Here is a 20,098-nt window from a genome sequence, read left to right on the forward strand (position 1 = left end):
ATTAGCTGATATCCGTTATTGGCCACTATAAACTTGATTTACAGGATTCGGTTTCTAAAAAATTGTATCAATAAATTTAAAATGAATATAAAATTATTTTTATTCTATGAATTAAAAAAAACTATACAATATAGGGATAAATATATGAATGGGCTAAAAATATATTAATTATTTTGCTTGGTTGTAAAAATTTACAATGAAACTTGTCTAATTTGTAGAGCTATCAGGAGGAGAATTTTTACTCAAATTAAATCGTTGCCCATTTTATTAGAACCAATTAAACTTTTACTAAATTAGATGGTTTTTACTTTTTTTTGTAGATTAAATGCGGTTTTACGAAAAAAAAAGTTATATTTTGGTAAAGAGAAATAATTTTAATTATTATATATTATCACAGAAAATTTCTTTGAAAAAAATGGTAGAATGAAAATGATAAGAGCATTATAATGTAATGTTATTATTTGGCTTTGAATGTTTTTTTACAAGATTTTAAAAAATTAATTAATATTAATTGATGACGATAATATGAATGTAAAATTTCAAAAATATAATAAAAATTGTTTCTCATTGTTAACGTTAATAAATACTTATATCGATAAAAATTTACAATAATATAGCATAGTAGAGTATAAGAATAATTGGTCCAATATTTTAGATAATAATACAGCACAAGAAAATAAAATATGATTAAATTGCAGCAAAGTTAAATGTTTTGTCAATTAAAAAAAATTTTAACTACCAAAATGCAAATTTTCCGTTACTATTATTAGAGAAATTGAATATAAATAAATGATATTATTTCCTACCTTTCTAATCTAAATTTTTACAAATGAAAACCAAGCGTTTATAAAACTCATAATATTTGTGGTCATTAACCCAAGGGCACCAACTTCTGTGCTGTGATATGGGTTCTAAACTTTGTATAACTAATTCACTCGTTTCATCAGACTCCTCTTCCTGTTCATGATTTAGTTTTTCTATCGAAGGCACCACACTATCAACAACATTCTTTTCTTCATTGTTCTTGCTTAAATTAGGATTTGAAATGAGAATATTTGTATCGGGCTCTTGCAATTTATTAACATTAATAGTAGACCCGTCTTCATTCGCCAAGCATTTGATAAGACCAACCCTGATTTTACCTTTTATAAGATCTTTTTTGTGATCGTTAACTATTGTTTCATCTTTGTGACCGTTAACCAGCACTTCATCTTCTTTGTAACCGTTGATTGGTGTTTCATCATCACATTGCATATCGCTATTTTTTCCATCATTTAAATTGATTTCACCAATATTTTCGGCATTATTAGCCCCGTTTTCATGTTTGTTAACAGAAAATTTCGGGCATAAATCACTCATGTCTTCATTCAAAACATTTGGAATTGCGTTAGGATTTATTATTTGATTGGTGTGCAATAAATGTTCCTCAGCATTAAGAGCCGAGGAAACATTATCTACCACTTCATTTATCATTGCGATTATACAATTTTGATTATTATTTAATTCGTCGATTTGCGTTATTTCGGAATCTATGTAATTATTTTTTTCTAGAGGTGCATCAATAATATCTGTGTTATCTAATAAACTATTATTAGCCCCGGACTTTTGTTTAATATCACCAGCATTGATGTGGTCGGAAAGATTGCCATTACAGCTTAGTTTAGATTTTTTAGAGGCGTATAAATAATTTCCCAATTCATCGTTTGTTCGTTTTTTAGCGATTATTAAGGATTTGCATTCATTTAAGCTCTCTTTGATGGGGTGAGATTTGAGTTGTGATTTTTTTACAACATCGAAATTCCATAAACCAACATGTCTTTGACAATATTTGCATTCTATAATGTCTTGGTATTTTTCTCTAAAATGAAATGATGCATTTAGTTAAAATAGAGAGATATAAAATTGTTTTATAAATGTAAAAGAGTAAATTAACGAAATATAAAAAAAATGATATTTAATATCAAAAGTTTTTGAAAAAAGGTATACTTTTTTTGCCAACCACACATTGCCATAATAATAATGTTTCTTTCTCTTTGCCCAAATCGTAACTTATGTATGTTTTTAATATCTATACCCTCATAAAATTTCCCATAAATCAATTTCATTTCAGATATTTTAAAATCCTTGATAAAATAGTTAATTATAAATTTAATATTATATGTGATATTTATGTAAAAACTAAACATTAAAATTAATAGAATTAAGATTATTAAACAAAAATTAATCTGTCTAGTTGGTTTACATTATGTCAATAATTTCAATGGTATTGTCAATTTATAAATATATCATTTAATAACTTATCCTAAAAAGGTAAATATATTCAAAATACATACCGAACATTTATTTAGATTCAACTTGGGTATAACTTGTAATTGATTCAAATAATTTAATGTTAGGGTAATATATTTAGTTGTCAAATTATCATCAATACTTTGAAAAGGTAAGGTAGAAACGATATCTTTGTTAAATAAAAAATATATCAAGCTTTTCATTTAAAAATATAACAAATTAGAAACCATAATTATTAAACGCCAGTCAAGTATAGAGGAGACTGGAATAGATACCTATAACTATACTCTATAAAAATAATATAATCATATTGTTGAAATTTTATTTTTTATAAAAGTGAAAATTTTGTTTAACAAGCCCCAATAGTGGGGTTAATCAAACCTCCTCAGGAGGTTTCCTAAACCCTTGGATTTTTAGGCTATAATGAGTTGAAAAATTTTTTATTTATTAATAATGATAAATTTATTGTTTTATTGTTCAAAATATCATAATACTTTTAAATTGTAACTTAATTATGGTTTATTTAATAAAAATTTTGGACATATAAAAATAAGGATCTTAAGATTAAAATAATATCTAGACAATAATAAATATTCATATAACTTTCTTAATTTATAAAAGAGTCTTAAAACATTGCTATATAGTTTAATTTATATATATAAATGGTTAAATATTTTAATAAAAATTAAAATTCCGTTATGTAAAAATCTTTTGATTTCTATGTCAAAATTTTATTTCTTAAATAAAATTCTTAATAATTAATTATTTCAAAAGATTTTTCGTCAATAGATGCATACTAATAAAAGATATATTCGGATAAAATTTAAACTCTATTTGATTTTAAAACGAGGTAAAGTGGTTTGACAAACCCCAGGGTTTACCTAAACTTAGTCTCCCCTATACCCCTTAGAAAATCTAATGGCACTTAATTCAAGAGTTAATTAAGATTCACTTGTGTCCCGCAGATGTCAAGCATTATCTTGCACACTGGATATATGCTGAAATATTTCAAATATTTTATGGCAGCTCTTTGGCCAGCTTTCAAAAACTACTGGCCTCAAGGTATAAAATTTTTACATATATATATTGAATTCATATTATTGGAAATTAAAGATATCCATAATTACATACACTTCATTTACTACTGATAGGATGAACAACATTCTGAGAAATCCTATAATAAATTTTGTTATCACATCACTTAGGCCTATTTTTCACAAATCTATAAAGTCACAACTGTTTATTTCCCTACTGGAGAGTTTATTGGCAAAAAAAAATTGTTAAATGTAAGTGAAGAACTAGGTCCAAACAAAATACAGCTGTGGTTATGGACAATATGACAAAATGCATCAGCATGGAAACATGTTCAAAATTATTATCCCCATATTTTTGCATTAAATGCATTGCTCATGGAATGCATTAGCTCTAAAGATTTTATTACAAAAATTGATTGATATAAGAAGTTTCTGCCTCAGGTGAAAAATATAACTATTTTTGGAATCATCTACCTTAATTTGAATTAGAAGATCAACAGAAGCTATAATGTAGAAAAATCATTTCTCTAAAAAGTCTACATCAACACAATGGTGAACTGCAAATTCAATAGTTGACAAACTTGGTTATAAAATCTAGATGAAAGAATATTCATGAATTGATTGTCTATTATTTGTATTGTACTTTAAAATTTTATTTAAATGAATGCGAAAATAAAAAATTTGGAAGAAATGTAGCTTAGTTGTTAAGGAGCGGTGCTCCTCAAAAATATTGGAGTGCCCCTCCTTTTAAAAATCAGGAGCAGGAATTATCTGCTTTTCTGGAGAGAGGAGCGCCACTCCACCACTCTTTTAAATTTAATATATAAATATTTTTTAAATATTAATAAACTATTTATTTATTAATTAAAATTCAATAAAAATGAAATTCTATTTTATTTAAATTTATGCAAAATTAAATGTTGAACCAAGTTTAATATTGGTTTTTCAGTTAAAATATTAAGCATCAAGCTTTTCATTCTTTTTATATTGAAAATTTCTTGAAAAATATTGTAAGACATAATATTCATTTTATAGACTCCTTTTGAGAAGATAGGAGCGGAAGCAAGAGCTCTACTTTTAAAAAGGAGCGTTAACAACTCTGTATTGTAGTAATAAAAAATATTTTTTAAACCACAAAAATTATGTTTATTTTTTTCCCACTAATAATTATCTCACTGGTGTAACCAGGGATGCAAACCTGGCAAAAACCCGGGTTTTCTTTCTGGGTTTGAGTTTGAATCCCTGGGTGTTAAGGATGAGGCCTCACCTTCCTCTTCATAAAAAATGAATACAATATGTCACTAAAGATATTTTTTTAATTATAAGTAACATACTATATCCTTTGTTAAAATTGTGACAGAAATTTAATTTTATAAAAAAAATGAAGCTTGTTTGTTTGGAACAAAAAAAATAGTAGCTCTAAAATGAAAAAAAGTTTTGAGAAAATGGTCTGCATTTTTTAAAATGTGTTCTAGCTAGTCATTATAAGCAAAATCTTCAGGCTTGCATAATATTTTTCTAGATAAATAAGGCATTTTTACAAATCAGCTTGAATGGAGAATTTTATATCACTAGTTCTAGCTAATGTTGTTAAACAGCTTGATTTAACAAATGGCTAACCCAATATTTTAATTATACAACCCTTGATTTTGTTCAAAGATGGCTAAATTGTTTGGACAACTTTAATGAAATATTGAGGTTTGCGTAATATTATTTTGGCTAAATAATGTTGTTAAACAGCTTGATTTAACAAATGGCTAACCCAATATTTTAATTATACAACCCTTGATTTTGTTCAAAGATGGCTAAATTGTTTGGACAACTTTAATGAAATATTGAGGTTTGCGTAATATTATTTTGGCTAAAATCTTTATTAGCTGTTTAACAACATTAGTTTTAGCACCAAGTGGTTTGATCAATTTCCACAATACCATTTAAAATACATCATTTATGTTTACAAAACAACATTTGACTCTGCACTATAAGTTAATAATTTATCAAATGGCCAAAATAGAATATTTCTAAAAGTAATTTAGCCAAAAATCTTCAAAGTGAGGACTTTAAAATATTTTGTAAAATTTATAATGAAATCCATACAAAAGTTCCCTTCCCCTCTTGGATACACCAGTGAATTATGTCTTTATAAGAGCAATATAGATTCACTGGAAAATTTTTATTAGATTTAAAAGATTAATTCTGCAAGAGAACTTTTAAAAATTGAAAATTAATTATTAAATTTGTAATTTACCTGGGGTGGGATTGAATTGCCACGAACAATATGCATCATGATTTGTAACCAACATGTTGACTAACTTTTGTAAGGCTTTATCATCTAAATAATAAGTTATATAAAAATTAAATATAATAGGTAATATAAGATCAACTAATATATATAATATACAAAACAAGATTATTATCTATGATTGTATAGCATAATTATATTAAACAAAAAAAAAAATTTACAATAATCTTCCCATAAATCGGGCAAATTTGATGATAATAACTTTTTGCAGGTAACACATTTCAACAAATTATATTTAATATTTTGCCAACCATAACGAGCACATACTAGAGGCGATATACACAATGGCTTAGTGGGCCATTTAATAACGTCTAATATTAATAAGTTAAGGAAAATAATATATGTAAAAAGATTAATAAAATATTTTATAAAAAGGATATTGAAAAAGTTTTAACTCTTTCCCAATATTTATCTTCTCTTGAATTTACTGATATATCATCCAGATTGCTTTCAGTATATCTAATATATCATGGAAATATAAAATTTTTAATATAATAGATTATAATAAGTCTTAAAAAATGCAAAAAATTTACTTACGTTTTATTATCAATTAATACAGAAGAGAAGAATGTTTTAACATGTTTTGTAATATCCATAGAACCCATGCTGTAAAAATAAATTTAAAATGGGCTTAATATAAACGAAACAATACTTAACTGACATATAGTAATTTGATAACAGTTACGTCAGTTGCATATTAACATTGATGTAGTATTTGTGATAGTGACGTTGTCAGATTTCATCTGATGATTGTGGGAAAGGGGGTCTTTAAATCAGATTTTCCAATATCACCAATTATCATTGATTTTCTAATGGTTATTTTTATTCAGCTTTTTTAAAATAAGAAATATCTAATGTCAAATTGGCTGATAGAAAAGAAAGCACTAATAAATATCTATGCCAATGTTTCGAGCTTTATTAGCCCTATGAAGGACATAGTAAAATTTTTGAAAACCTTCCGATTAAATATTTATACTAAAAATATTTTTCTTATTTTGTTGACAATTAGAACTATTTATATCGATTGTTGGTTAGCGTGGCCGATTAAAGACAAATAAGTAATAATATTTCTTCATATGTATTTATGATAATAAATACACATTGTATATATTTTATTTCATTTTCTTTACTATTAAAAAATAGCAATATAATACTGTTTATATAAAATTTTCGCTATAGGTAATATTATATTGGGATTTTAATTAGAATAAGAAATTATAACAAAATAACATATCAAATGATATTGCAAATTTTATAATATAATATAATATAAAGGAAAAAGTAGTAATTAATTAAATTAAGTTCAAAATGTTTTATATTTGTATACTGGAACAATTATGTAATTTAAAAAAATATATCTATGTAAAAAATAAGATATAAAAAATAAAATTCCAAAAATATATATTGAAATAAATGTATTAAAAAATTATATGAAAAAAATATAAAAAAAAATAATTTAAAAAAAAGTATTTAACCCTAAAATTCTTATAAAATTATTAGAATCCAAATCCATAAGCCTTCTTTCCATACATCTCCTATGTTAGAGATCGGCAACATGGCAGATATATGCGCTTTCTACAATGCTAAAATGTGAAATGGTGAAAAATTATCGAAAAGCTCAAACAAAAAAAAATCCATTTTCTACATGTTGCATGAATGGGAAGGTTATTTAACAAATTTAGAAGCATTTAATTCCGCACTATAATTCATTTCACTAGGAGTTAATACATATAATACTCTATCAAATTCTCTCTTCGGTAATTATACCTTTCAAATTAATGGACAGGTTTACTATCGCATTGGTTTCCTTTTACCAAAATTAAGGGCCACACATAAATTTGCCCAAATGTATATATGATAGTAATAATGAGATACAATACAGGCATAATCAGGTTCCTTTTTTAGATCAAGAAGTCAGTAAAACTAGGGAAGAGCGCACGGACATGAGCCCCCTGAAAAATTTGAATAGCCCCCTGAAACAAACAATTTTTTTTAATGGCTCCTTAATATCCCCTTGAACTAAAAATAAATTGTTTTGATTGCCTCCTACACGATTAAGGTCCAAATAAGTATAGGAGATTTCTTTATAAAAAAAGTAGGCATATAGTTTATATTCCCCTATTATATATAATTGATTATAAATTATTAGGTAAAATGCCACTTTTACAGACGTATTTGACAGTAAATAATATATTATATTAAATATTTTAATAAATTTTACTAATAAATGCTTTTGAAAATAAACATAAGTAACAATTTGCATTCAATTCTCTAACGCCATCTATTTATATTTAAAATATTATTAAAAATTATACATCTTATTATTCATCCCACAATGGATGTAATAAATTAGATATCTTTTCTTCTCTTTTTTTTTACGTGATTTTAGGAAAGCTATTTTTTTTCTTATTTAAAAAACAGTTTTGAGTTAAATTTTTAATACGAGTATAATTTTGATATTATTACAATACAAACTACTAATAATTTAAGATATAATATACTCGAGGTAGTGCGGCGATAATATATAAAATCTTAATTGCTTTCATCATATCACTCTGGTTAAAATTTTTCATTTCTAATGAGGTATCCATCCCGTATAAATAACTAGGCTTCAATATATTTACAAAAAATATTTTAGTGTTTTTGTTTTATCAATTTATCTAACATAATAAATTCTGATATGAGTTAACATTGTGAATGTCATGGCTATGACTGCAAATTAACCAGCATCTATTATTTGTGTAGCAATGTAAGTTAAGATTATTACTACAGCTGCTGAGAGCATATGATTGCATATTTTAGATTAACAATAATTGTCAACTGTGTTGTCGTTTATATATTATAAAAAATGGAAGATAATCTTTTAGAAATTTAATATCTCACCGATTACTTATTTAGCTTCCATCATATCATCTAATAGGAAGCTCTAACCATCATATAGTTTTATGATGTGGATTGGTCGTTTATAATCTCTTCTTCAAGAATTGTTGATTTGGTTAGGCCTATAAATTTTTCCTTATTAGTCCATTCTATAAAACATTATTCATGACCTTTTGTCAATGTAAATTGCTAAGAATTATATTATGTGGTTTTTAAAAACCATTATCAATTGAGACATATGTATGAATTAATTAACCTTTTTTATCACTTGTAATTCTTTAGACGCAAAAATTTTTAATATCACAAATCGAAAATATTTTATATTCTAATAAATATATTTGGATTAAAAAGTATTATTTTTAGAAACTTGTATTGTGTTATTTATATGCTAGGTTATTTGTATGCTTAATATAATAAATGAACAAATATGAAATTAAGAATAATTATTCAGAGTTAGCAAATTTTAAAAAGTATAATATATAAATATAAAACCCGGCCGAAGGCGCACAAATTGGAGGGTATAAGGGGAAAAGTTTCCCATAATTTTTTTTTAGTTGAACCTCCTGAGATTGTATAGGCTAGCGACGCCCCTGCAGGAAATTATTCACAGCTACAACCTCTTTGCTTCTCAATTTATGAGAGTAGCTTCTATGATCACTAATGGCTTTCCTAACATATCTTAACTTAAAATTTACTCGAAGTTTTGACAAACGTTATCGAAATAAGCCTACCTCATCTGAAATAGCGATAATATTTCCTGGTGATGGCAGTGATCATAAACCCCATAGAAATATTATCCTAAGAAATATAGATGGTCTTTTAAAATGTATTAACGAGCTCTACTTTACATACGATCACTTGTCATTTTCAAGCATTATTAAATACCACCTAAAAATCTACTCGATGTTTTGACAAACGTTATCAAAATAAGCCAACCTCATCTGAAATAGCGATAATATTACCTGATAATGGCAGTGATCATAAAGCCCATAGAGATATTATCCTAAGAACTATTGATGGTCTTTTAAGACGTATTAACGAGCTCCACTTTTCAAACGATCCCTTGTCATTTTCAAGCGATATTAAATATCTCCCATCTTTTCATTATAGAAACTCAAATAATAAATGTTATCTGCAGAGAATGCTATTTATCGCTTTATGGTCAGACAGGATGATGAGAATGTTATTTTAAGATCCAAATGTCATTTACACCAATTTATTGTGGACACTTGTGATAAACAAAAAACGCTTCGATTAAATCTTATACATTATAATTAGTTCAAATTACTCGCAGATCTCTATCAAGGCTCTCATGATACTATTTTAGAGGGGGATTCCAATGCTGACACTTTTGGCAGAAGAATCGTTTTTCCTTCTTCTTTTACCGGTGGCCCAATTCAATTCATATGCATCAGCCATACCAGAAAGCAATGGCTATTGTACGTTGCTTTGTTAAGCCTTCATTATTTTAATTTAACCTACAATCCTAATTGGGATAAAATGAGTGAATTATTTCCTCATCACACTCCAAACGAATGCCCAGATTTAGTTTGTCACTTTTTTCAATTAAAATGTCATAAAAAGGATTTGCTCTAAATTTTAACAGATAGATAAAATAATAATTAATTATCACCATTTTAAAAAATCGGCCTAAATTTATACGGATTGATAAGAAAAACAAATTTCTTAAAAAATATATTAATAAATTGCAATTAAGTTTCATTAATATTGAATGGCATTTTTTTATTTAATTAAATAGCTTTTTTTGTTAAATAGCAGAAAGATATGGCCCTTATCAAATTCTTTGATAAATAATTTCGGAAAGGCTAAATTTATCTGAAAAATAAGAATAAGCCAATGGAATAAACAATAATTTATTTTCTAGATATAATTTTAATTGCCCAGTACAATAAAAATATAAGAATCATCTTTTTATATGTAAAAACGTGAATAAATTAAATATATTGACTACACAAGGATAAAATATTTTTATTTCATGGATAACAAATATTGATGCAAACATTAATCATTCAGCATTATAAAGAATCAATTTTATCGGTAGAATTGTTACAGTGGACGCAATTTCTATTCATATTTTCCCCCATAACTTATTTTTGGAGTTATCTCCAATAAAACGAGGTAAGATTTGTTATTTATTATAAAAGATATCAGGACAGACCTGATTATTTATTAAATGGTTTACCCAAGGTTTCCCTTATTAGGTATTCACGTGTTTTTTGTATGTATACTAAGAGCTAACCAGTAGAATGATTGGTGAATCAGAGATTTTTTTCCCTTCATTTTATGATAAATTAATTAGAAATTTAACTATCTCCGGGCTAGGGAATTTTTTAAAATTATTATGGGCAGGGCTTAGGATATATTTTTCAAAATTATTAAAGGTCTTGGACGCTTGGAAATTTTTTAAATATATAATATGGGCTAGACATTGAAGTAAGAAATTTTTTTGCAGGTCTCGGCCAGGCCTGATCAAAAAACCAAGGACGATGAAGATCTCTGATTCTGATTGCAATTTTAAATACATTATATTTTTTTTAAATTTTATTTTAGTTCTGAACTATCAAAATTGATATGGTCTTGAACCAGGCTTGTGGAAATTTTTTCAAAATTATTGTGAGCACCTCGTTTTGAGCCGATTTTTCAAAATGGCTAACTCAATATTTTGGTCAGAAAAATATTGCCTAAGACTCGAGATTTCGATAATATATGTCTAAACCTTTGTTCCTTCTGAGCAAAATCTTCAGGCATGTATAATATTTTCTGGATGAAATATTGAGTTAACCGTTTTTAAAAACCGGCTCAAAAAGAGCCGTTTAACAACACTACTTGGACCTGGCATAGGATTTTTTAATATTAAATTAGTCATAGGTAATCAGTAATATTTTAACAAAGAATTTAGATATGGGTCTCAAGTAAAAGCTAATAAAATATATTTTAACTCAAAAAATAGTACACACTTTGTCTTAATGGGTTGGACTTGGTGTGAAGGGGATGAGGGGTAAAACGGATAAAAATTGGATAATGTTAATTTTAAATGAAATAAACTGCGCATCGAGCAAATTAATGTAAATTTTAGATGACTAAACTATGCATCGAGCAAATTAATGTTATTTTTAGATGACTACACTATGCATCGAAAAAAATAGTGTTAATTTTAGATGAGTAAGCTATAAATAAATCGCATGGATTTCTTACTTATTAATATAAAAATTGACTGTAATTATAATCATTTATAGACATAAACCTTTTATTTATTCTAAAATATGATAAACAGCCATCTTGGAGTTATATAGTTATTAGTCGACCACAAATGTTATAACAATATGGAATTAAAATATAAAATCCCTAAGGGATTAGTTCTTTAAATTGTAGATATAAAACAGTCGGGATATATTGGTATGTGTGGTTTTTTGCATAAATTTGAATCGTTCATAATTACTCTTATTTGATTTGCGGGAATACACACAGTGTGGGAATCATTTAGCCAATAGTTTAACAAATTCAGTTTATCCAAAGTGCTTAAAATGTCCTCCCTGTTGATACTAGTTTCCAAACTATAAGAATGATGCAATTAATATAAAGTACAAACGATTGATATAATAAAATAATGATGGAAAATGATAGGCATATTAATTGTAATTTTTATTTGATATAATTTCAACGAAATAATCAGTTCTTCTGTTATTTTTAAATGAAATGTTTTATCTTTGATCCTCTTGACAAAAATCGTATAAATATGTTCATAATAAAATGATTAACATATTTAACTAACTGACTTGAGGACTTAATCCTGATTAAACAAGACTTTTAACACAAGGATGAGGATTTATATGGTAAACAAAAATAACTGAGGATGAGTTTTTTTTAAAATCAAATTTATTTTTTCAATTCTATAGATTTCCAAAAAAATCAAAAACAAAATAAAATTTTGTTTTTTTTAGCGAAATAAGATATCATTTTTTTTAAAAACGACAAAAAAATATCTGAAACAAAAAGAAGTCTTGACAATTTATTAAAATTTTAAAACATAAAATTGCAACTATCTTATTTGGAGGTACAAAGGGTGGAGGAAATCATTTTAGGAGATGGCAACGAAGAAAATAATGGAGATTACCCATGATTCTTACTTTGTGAAGGGGGGAGATGTAGCAATTGTATGTTTAAAAAAAACATATATATTAATAAATTGTCAAGACTTCTTTTTTTCAGATATTTTTTTGTCGTTTTAAAAAGAGATATTTTATTTTACTAAAAATGATTCATTTTGATTATACTGTAAATCATCATCCTCTTGTTATAAGTCTTATTTCATCAGTATTAAGTCATCAGTTAGTTTTTATTAAGTTTTCGATATTTTTCAAATCAAATTTATTTTATCATTTCTATATATATATTTCCAAAAAGATCAAAAAAAGAAAAGAACATGTAATCATCTTATGAAGGTATCGTATATATATAAAAATAAAACCTGATATCGTTCACATTAATTAAGCACTCGCTCTCTCCGTTGTTATTCTTATTTTCGTGGATATATCTATCCAATATTTGCAAAATTTTCCACCTCCAAAAACATTGATATGATTTTTGACCTAGATAGGATAATGGTTTTTCTGGTTGTCCGATGATGTGTTCGCGCTTAGATAATTCGTAACCTTAACAAAGAATATTTTTACATATTAAGTATTATGGAGTTCTAACTCAATTTTTGGTTGAAATACAATCTTAGGAGGCCTCCTCTTCCCTTTTATATTTAAAAAAATAACCTTATAAGAATAAAATTCAGTTGGTATTAATTTTTTTTAGAAGAATGTGATTTTTAAAAAAATTGCTCTCGTAAAATTGACTGAAATTAATTATGGACTGAATATTGAATAAGAGGCGATAATTACGTCATAATACTAGCTTGCTTCAACACAATTAGAACCAACGATTTTTACAAGCAAGATTTTATTATATAAAACACTTCTTTTTAAAAATATTGATAATAAAAAATTTTGCAAGTTTAATATAATTAGATTTGATTGTTTTCAAAAAAAAAATTTCTTATTATGGGATAGGGTTATTATTTTTTTAAATAATATTTTATAACTTTACATGCCTATAAAGATATTTAAAATTATATTTAAACTGTTACTTATGCAAGGCATGTGTGTAAGAATTGTTTTAAAATATGGTAAAAATTTAAAAAAATATTTATAAGTCTATATATAATTCATATAATGAGCAATTATCAAAACTTATTTGTATAAGGAATTTGCCATATCCTTTCTTTTGGAATGGAGGAAACACTACTATACACGCAATGTTATTGTTATCTTCTGATTCTTTCTCCTATATAAAAAAATAAAATAAAACATAGGTTAGTTATCACAACGTATTTTTTATTAATTATAAGTAGGAACAGGCCTACCTTATTCGCCAATAACGATCTGATATTTGTCGATCAAACTAAACCCAATTCTTAACCGATTTTTAAGGGACCTGGAATTTTAATTACAAAAATAGGAGATAGAATATTCTAATTCTCTGGCGGCCATATATATTTTTTAAAATTGCTAATAAATTTTTTTTTTAAGAAAAACAAAATTAAATTTAAAATAATATATATATATTATATATATATATAGTGCAGAAATATCGGATAATTTTTTGATCTTTATTGAAAATAAAAAAAAAACTAATTTTTAATGTCAAAATAAATTTGGCAATTTTGTTATAATATGATGCACAAAAATATATTTATTTAAATTTGCAGGGCATGAAGATTATCTCGTTGGATTTAAGTCAATACAGCAACCCTTTCATAAGCTGTGCAAGTTTCGGAATACAAAATTTTTATTGGCTAGGGTAGAAAGATTCGGTAGTTCCTCCAAAAAATTAGAATTGTAGAATGTTTAATTGTTAACCTTGTCAACCTTGTCAACCATTTTGTATTTGACATTTTCTCTTGGTTTAAATCTATACTAATATCATCATACTTTATAAGTTTAAGATGTTTAATAATTAATTTGGACTATGTGCAATTTTTCTCTATTAGATATTTTCAGGGCTGTCTTTTTTAAAAAAAGGTTCTCGTTTGGGTTCAGTTTTTAAATACTTGTTCAATGTAAGCGGTTATACTGGGTATTCATTGTTGTTAACTTGGATGTATACATCTTGACATCGGATATATGATGATTATCGTGATGTATGTAGTGATTATATTAGTATTATTTAATTCGATTATTTATTCTTTTTGGTGGATTTTTTTAAATATATGTTTTGGAGATATTAAAATAAAAAGAAAAAAAAATATTAGTCTCATATTTTGTGTTATTTACTGCATTAAAAAAAAATAAAGCCAACACCTAGATAATTTTTGAAATAAAAAATAAATGAAATAAATCAAAGTACTATTACTTGCAGATCGCAAATAGAAAGTGGTAGGGCAAGTTTTTTTCAAACATTTTCCTAAATTGAAATAATTTCAGAACTATCATTATCATTTACTATTAAATGCGTTTGTATTTTACTTTGGAAAAATAATGCCAAATTCATGTAGACCCCTTTTTTATTGAAGATGGAAATTCAAATATTTCTTTAAATTTCGAATAAAATTAATAGTTCCTCTACGAGATCCAGTTCGTAGTTTGAAAGTGATAGATAACGTTTTGCAATTCTTCTTAAAATATTATTATAATTTTTACTTTGCTTAGATATGCTTTCGAACATAATATACTATGCCATCTGGTTGGCACATTTATATCCCTCAATTGGGGGTCCTTATTGATATTATATTGGAATCGACAATTTAAAAAACAGGTATCGGGATATAAATCGGTTCTATCAAGCGATGTTAGATGTATTGTATTTAGCCATTTTTTCTAATGACATTATACAATTACAACATTGATGTTGACAAATCATAAGAACAAGAATGTACAAAATTCAAAAAAAATTTTTATTTAAAATAAATTCATGCGCCGGCTGACGTGATTTGCATAAAAAACGACTTTTTGGCATGGTCAAAAATATGGCCGGCCAGCACAAAGGTTCAATCATACATAAATTTATACATATCCTAAATCGTTGTTGTGTGAATGACAACTCTTACATAAATATCATTTTATAAATAAGCCTGAAATATATTTATATAAAAAGTCTAAATAATAGTGCTGCTAAAAAGCCCCATTTTTAAAAAGCCAATTAAAATTTTAGCCAAAATGATCTTATGTAAGCCTCGAGATTTGAAAAATAGAAACCAAAACCTTTCTGCCATCCATTAGCAAAATCTACAGGCTTACAAGATATTATTTTGGCTAAAATCTTAATCAAGCCGTTTTAAAAAATCGATCCAAATCGGCATTTTAACAACTAAATAAGTCATTTTTTTTATATGGAAAAAAAGCGATACACTATAATTAATAATTTAAAGCTTTTCTATCAATATTTTATCATGTATCATTCTCAATGAGTGTATTTTTTTAAAATCTCCCAATTCTGATAAACCTTAAAAAACATTGTATATTATATAAAACAAATAATTGTTGTATGATATTTATAGTATTGCACTGGATTGTTAAAAAAAATTAAATGAATCCTATATAAATTAACTTTAAAAAAACGATTAAAAAATGGGTATTGTATCTGTTTTATGGTAAAATCAGCTGATCCATTCTTTTTAAAAAATTTAATACCAGTGCCCAATACCGATATTAATATCAGTGCAACCCAAATTATAAGGAAGTATTGATTATAATACATCTCTAAAAAAATGATATGTATATTATATAAATCGTTTTTTTATAAATTCTCTACATTCAACATAAAGATGAAAATAATTAATGAAATATAATAAAATTCATCAGACAGAATCATTAATGGAACTATTTTTTCCAGTGAAATTAAATAAGCATAGATTTGAAATATAACATATCGTCAGCTGAGTATTATAATGTTCATGACAAATCAACTAAATAGTGATTTTCGGACGACCAAAAAATATCAACTAAAACATGAATTATTAAATACAAATTGTAGATAGATTATAAGGTAAATAAAAGACCATTATTATTTTATTGGAAGATTTAACAAAGATATAAAAAATCAAATGTCAAAAAATGTTAGGAATTCTAAAAAAAATCTTTATTTCCAGTGTCTTTGAATATCAAATTTAAAATATTTTTTTATATTTAAATCTAAATGAAATTATATTTAATCTAAATTTAGTATAGAATCTTAGGAATTCCTACAGCTTTTAAGGAATCTTTCAGAGAGAAATTGTAATAATTATATTAATAATATTGGGATTTTTTAAATAAGACTTATTTTATTTATTTTTTGCCCATTTTATTAATATTTTTGTTGTTTTTGAAATACTCTATTTTAAACTTTCTTACAAAATAACATTATAAAGGAATTAATTTCTTATAAAAAAAATAACATAAATTAGAAGTATCCCTTTATTAGGTAGACTATATATGAAATGCTTAACATGTTGAGTCCTACAGAGCCATGAAATCCCAGATAACATCATCAATAAAATATAGTACTGGCCTGTAGCTCAAAATTTTTCAATGTTATATTTCCTTCTATTATTCCTTTTTTGCCTGATTAATTATTACATTTTATAAAATTAAGTGAGAAATATTAACTAATTATTCCATATCATATGTTGTAAAGAATCACTTATAAATATTGTTTTTAAATAAGACCATGGGCTGTAATGAACTGGGTCTAGATCTAAAAATAAAATCGCCCTTGGGAGACACAGGCCATCTAATGTAGTATTGTTAAATGGCTCAATTTGAGCCAATTTTAAAAACGGCTAAGTCAGTATTTTAGCCAGAAAAATATTGTCTAATAGTGCACACAAATTGAACGTTGCAACGCTGCGTTTCAAAACTCAAACAATGCATTCTTTCAAATTGAGCACATTTCCATTTACAAATTTTGTTGAAGTGAGAATGAATACACCAACTAAAATGTAAGAATAATTATTATTAAATAATCATATATAAATTATTTTAGGACATGGAATGATAAAATAACAATAGTTTGCAGAAATGTGGAACCTGAAGATAATATGGAATCAAGAACACCCTAAACCATAAAAAAAACTTTTCTTCAGATTGGTTTTCTTCCAAAACAATTATTAATCTATTAAATTCATTTAGTTTAGGTTTATTTCTTTTTGAGGGAGATATATTAAAGTTGTTTGAAGTAGGGCAATCTTCCATGGTTTTTTGCATGAAGTTAATGTATTTTTTATATTTACATTAGTGGGTTCCTCCTGATGAGCCTGATGGTTTACCTATTTTCTCCTTATTCAATTAATCTTTAAATTCCTCAACCTCTTCTTGAGATATAGAGGGCTGGTATTAAAACCAGGAAATTCCAAGGCTAAGCTAATTAAATAATTATATTTTTATTCTTATATAATTATATAATTATATCTGTAACCAATAACAGACAAATGTTCCATATCAGGAAAGTTTTTTTATGGTTAGGATGTTCTTGATTTCATATTATCTCTTCAGGTTCCAGCATTTCTGCAAACCTTTTTATTATTTCAACATTCCATGTTCTAAAATAAATATGATTATTTAATAATTATTATTTTTACATTTTAGTTGGTGTATTCATTCTCACTTCAACAAAATTTCAAAAAATGCAAGCAAGTTTGTCTTTAAAAATATTTTTTTTAATGAAAATGTGCTCAATTTGAAAGAATGCATTTAAAATGCTTTGTTTGTGTTTTGAAACCTAGCATTGCAATGTTCAATTTGTGTGTACTATAAGGCAAGTAATTTTTTTTGGTTTAAATTTAAAGGTTTCATATTAAAATTAAACTTAACGCATCAATTTAAACAAGGCTGCATTTACGTTTTTTTATATGTGTTTTGAAACGCTGCATTGCAAAGTTCAATTTGTGCACACTATAAGGCTCGAGATTTCGCTAATAGGTGTCCAAATCTTTGTGCAACCTATGAGCAAAATCTTAAGGCTTGTATAATATTTTTCCTAATAAAATATTGAGTTAACCATTTTTAAAAATTGGCTCATAATGAGCTGTTTAACAACACTAATCTTATGTGAATGCTAATTTTTAAAATAACAAATTTTCAGCTATAAGTGCAATTTCTAAAAAGCTAGAATTTTAAGAGTATATTATGAATATTAATAAGTTTTTAAAATTAGAATGATTTGATTTTTTAAATAAAGAGCTATATTTTATTTGTAAGTTATTACTTATTATTTTTTTTATATTTTAAGCTATAGATGCAGAAAATTTTTGATCCTTTGAGATTCTGTCTCAAACAAATATTATATTTTATAGAATATAAATTTACCTTTGAAAAATAACCAACTAATTGGTATTTTTCATTGTTATGATCAATTTCAAATAAAAGATAAAAAAGAAAGGAATCCACATCATAGTACACTGTTTTTTGATCTATGAATAATTTGCCCAATAGACAGAGACACTGAGAATATAACTTTTTTGTATAATAAAAAAAAATTTATATTAAATAATTTACAAATTATAAATTTGAGGTAATAAAATTTGTTTGTGATTTTTTAACCTTGTATTTTTCTCCGTCAACTTCAAATAAAGCTAAATTATTATGTTTATAAATCTGACAACCAGGTGGGGTTATATTATTGCAATCCATCTTAAAAAAAAATTTGTATAAAAGAAAATTTAAAAAATTACTATATGTTTGTAAAGTGTGGATTTTGATTTAAAGTATTTTAAGCAAATGTGACATACGAATAAATTTGAGCTTTTACCATAAGCATTTGGATAAGGAGAAAAATACCAAGTGTCCATGATGTATTTCCCCAATTGTACTGATGTTATAAATTTAACTTTGGTAAACTAAAATATAAATGAAAAATCTTTTAAGCATTTAAAACCTCTTTAAATTCTTTTTCCAAGGTGGCACTAATAGTATCACTTCTAGCCTTTTTTCTCAAATCATTTAGAACCTATCATTATTTTAAATTATTTCCATGCATGATTTGATATATACCATTTCTCCTCTAGCAATTTTATGGGACATTCTTTTTTTCATACGATTACGAGTTAAAATATTTTTGTTAGTTTCAGCAGATTTTTCAAGAATATCCAATTCAGCTTTCAGCAAAATAACTTCTGGATCTTCGTATGGATCTTTATATGAATTAAAATCAATTTTGTCTAAGGTGATCCATTCATCATACCTTCGATTCACTATTCAATAATAAAAATAATATATATTTGAAATCATAACTTACATCCTTTATAATGGACAAAGTATTCCTTAACATTTATATTTTGAGCATCTTCTATAGGTCGCTTAGCACATATTTCGCCTTCATCTAAAAATATTTATTATTACAACAAATGGGAAAATTTTTAAATTACGCCATTTATTCCATTTTGTTTTTACCAAATATGAAGCATTTAATACCACTTTCTTATCAAGGCTCATAAAATGGTTAGACTAGCTTGATCTAATCTTTTTATTAGGTATAAAAAAAATTATTAAATATACTAAAAAAATAACATACATATGTCATCAATCAATGTCTAAAAGATTGATGGCTA

General features: G+C 25.7%; 2 protein-coding genes across 2 annotated transcripts; both read right to left on the minus strand.

Annotated features, from left to right (window-relative positions):
* Positions 1-147: 147 nt before the first annotated feature.
* On the minus strand, positions 148-6,256 carry LOC135923902 (uncharacterized). The gene is made up of 7 exons (XM_065458900.1): positions 6,163-6,256; positions 6,006-6,084; positions 5,787-5,934; positions 5,572-5,655; positions 2,334-2,458; positions 1,987-2,123; positions 148-1,858 (listed from the first exon to the last, which is right to left on the minus strand). Exons 1-7 carry the CDS (start codon positions 6,228-6,230, stop codon positions 811-813), a joined length of 1,689 nt encoding a protein of 562 aa, XP_065314972.1. The 5' UTR covers positions 6,231-6,256; the 3' UTR covers positions 148-810.
* A 5,535-nt stretch (positions 6,257-11,791) lies between these two features.
* On the minus strand, positions 11,792-20,054 carry LOC135923767 (histone acetyltransferase KAT8-like). Its single transcript, XM_065458696.1, has 10 exons — positions 19,916-20,054; positions 19,786-19,869; positions 19,542-19,741; positions 19,426-19,497; positions 19,223-19,387; positions 19,092-19,181; positions 18,858-19,004; positions 13,764-13,857; positions 12,995-13,178; positions 11,792-12,080 (listed from the first exon to the last, which is right to left on the minus strand). Exons 1-10 carry the CDS (start codon positions 19,980-19,982, stop codon positions 11,888-11,890), a joined length of 1,296 nt encoding a protein of 431 aa, XP_065314768.1. The 5' UTR covers positions 19,983-20,054; the 3' UTR covers positions 11,792-11,887.
* Between the last annotated feature and the right edge of the window lie 44 nt (positions 20,055-20,098).

The sequence above is a fragment of the Gordionus sp. m RMFG-2023 genome, chromosome 2, assembly GCF_954871325.1.
Source record: "Gordionus sp. m RMFG-2023 chromosome 2, tfGorSpeb1-WG-v2, whole genome shotgun sequence".
NCBI classification, from domain to species: Eukaryota; Metazoa; Nematomorpha; class Gordioida; order Chordodea; family Parachordodidae; genus Gordionus; species Gordionus sp. m RMFG-2023.

Coding starts and splice junctions, on each gene's coding strand:
- LOC135923767 (XM_065458696.1), bottom strand. CDS start 19,982: ATGAGCCTTGATAAGAAAGTGGTATTAAATGCTTCATATTTGGTAAAA. Junction 19,498..19,541: donor AAATTGCTAGAGGAGAAATG/GTATATATCAAA, acceptor AAATAATGATAG/GTTCTAAATGATTTGAGAAA. Junction 19,182..19,222: donor CCACACTTTACAAACATATA/GTAATTTTTTAA, acceptor TTTTTTTTTAAG/ATGGATTGCAATAATATAAC.
- LOC135923902 (XM_065458900.1), bottom strand. CDS start 6,230: ATGGGTTCTATGGATATTACAAAACATGTTAAAACATTCTTCTCTTCT. Junction 6,085..6,162: donor GTATTAATTGATAATAAAAC/GTAAGTAAATTT, acceptor ATGATATATTAG/ATATACTGAAAGCAATCTGG. Junction 5,656..5,786: donor CGATTTATGGGAAGATTATT/GTAAATTTTTTT, acceptor CTTATTATTTAG/ATGATAAAGCCTTACAAAAG.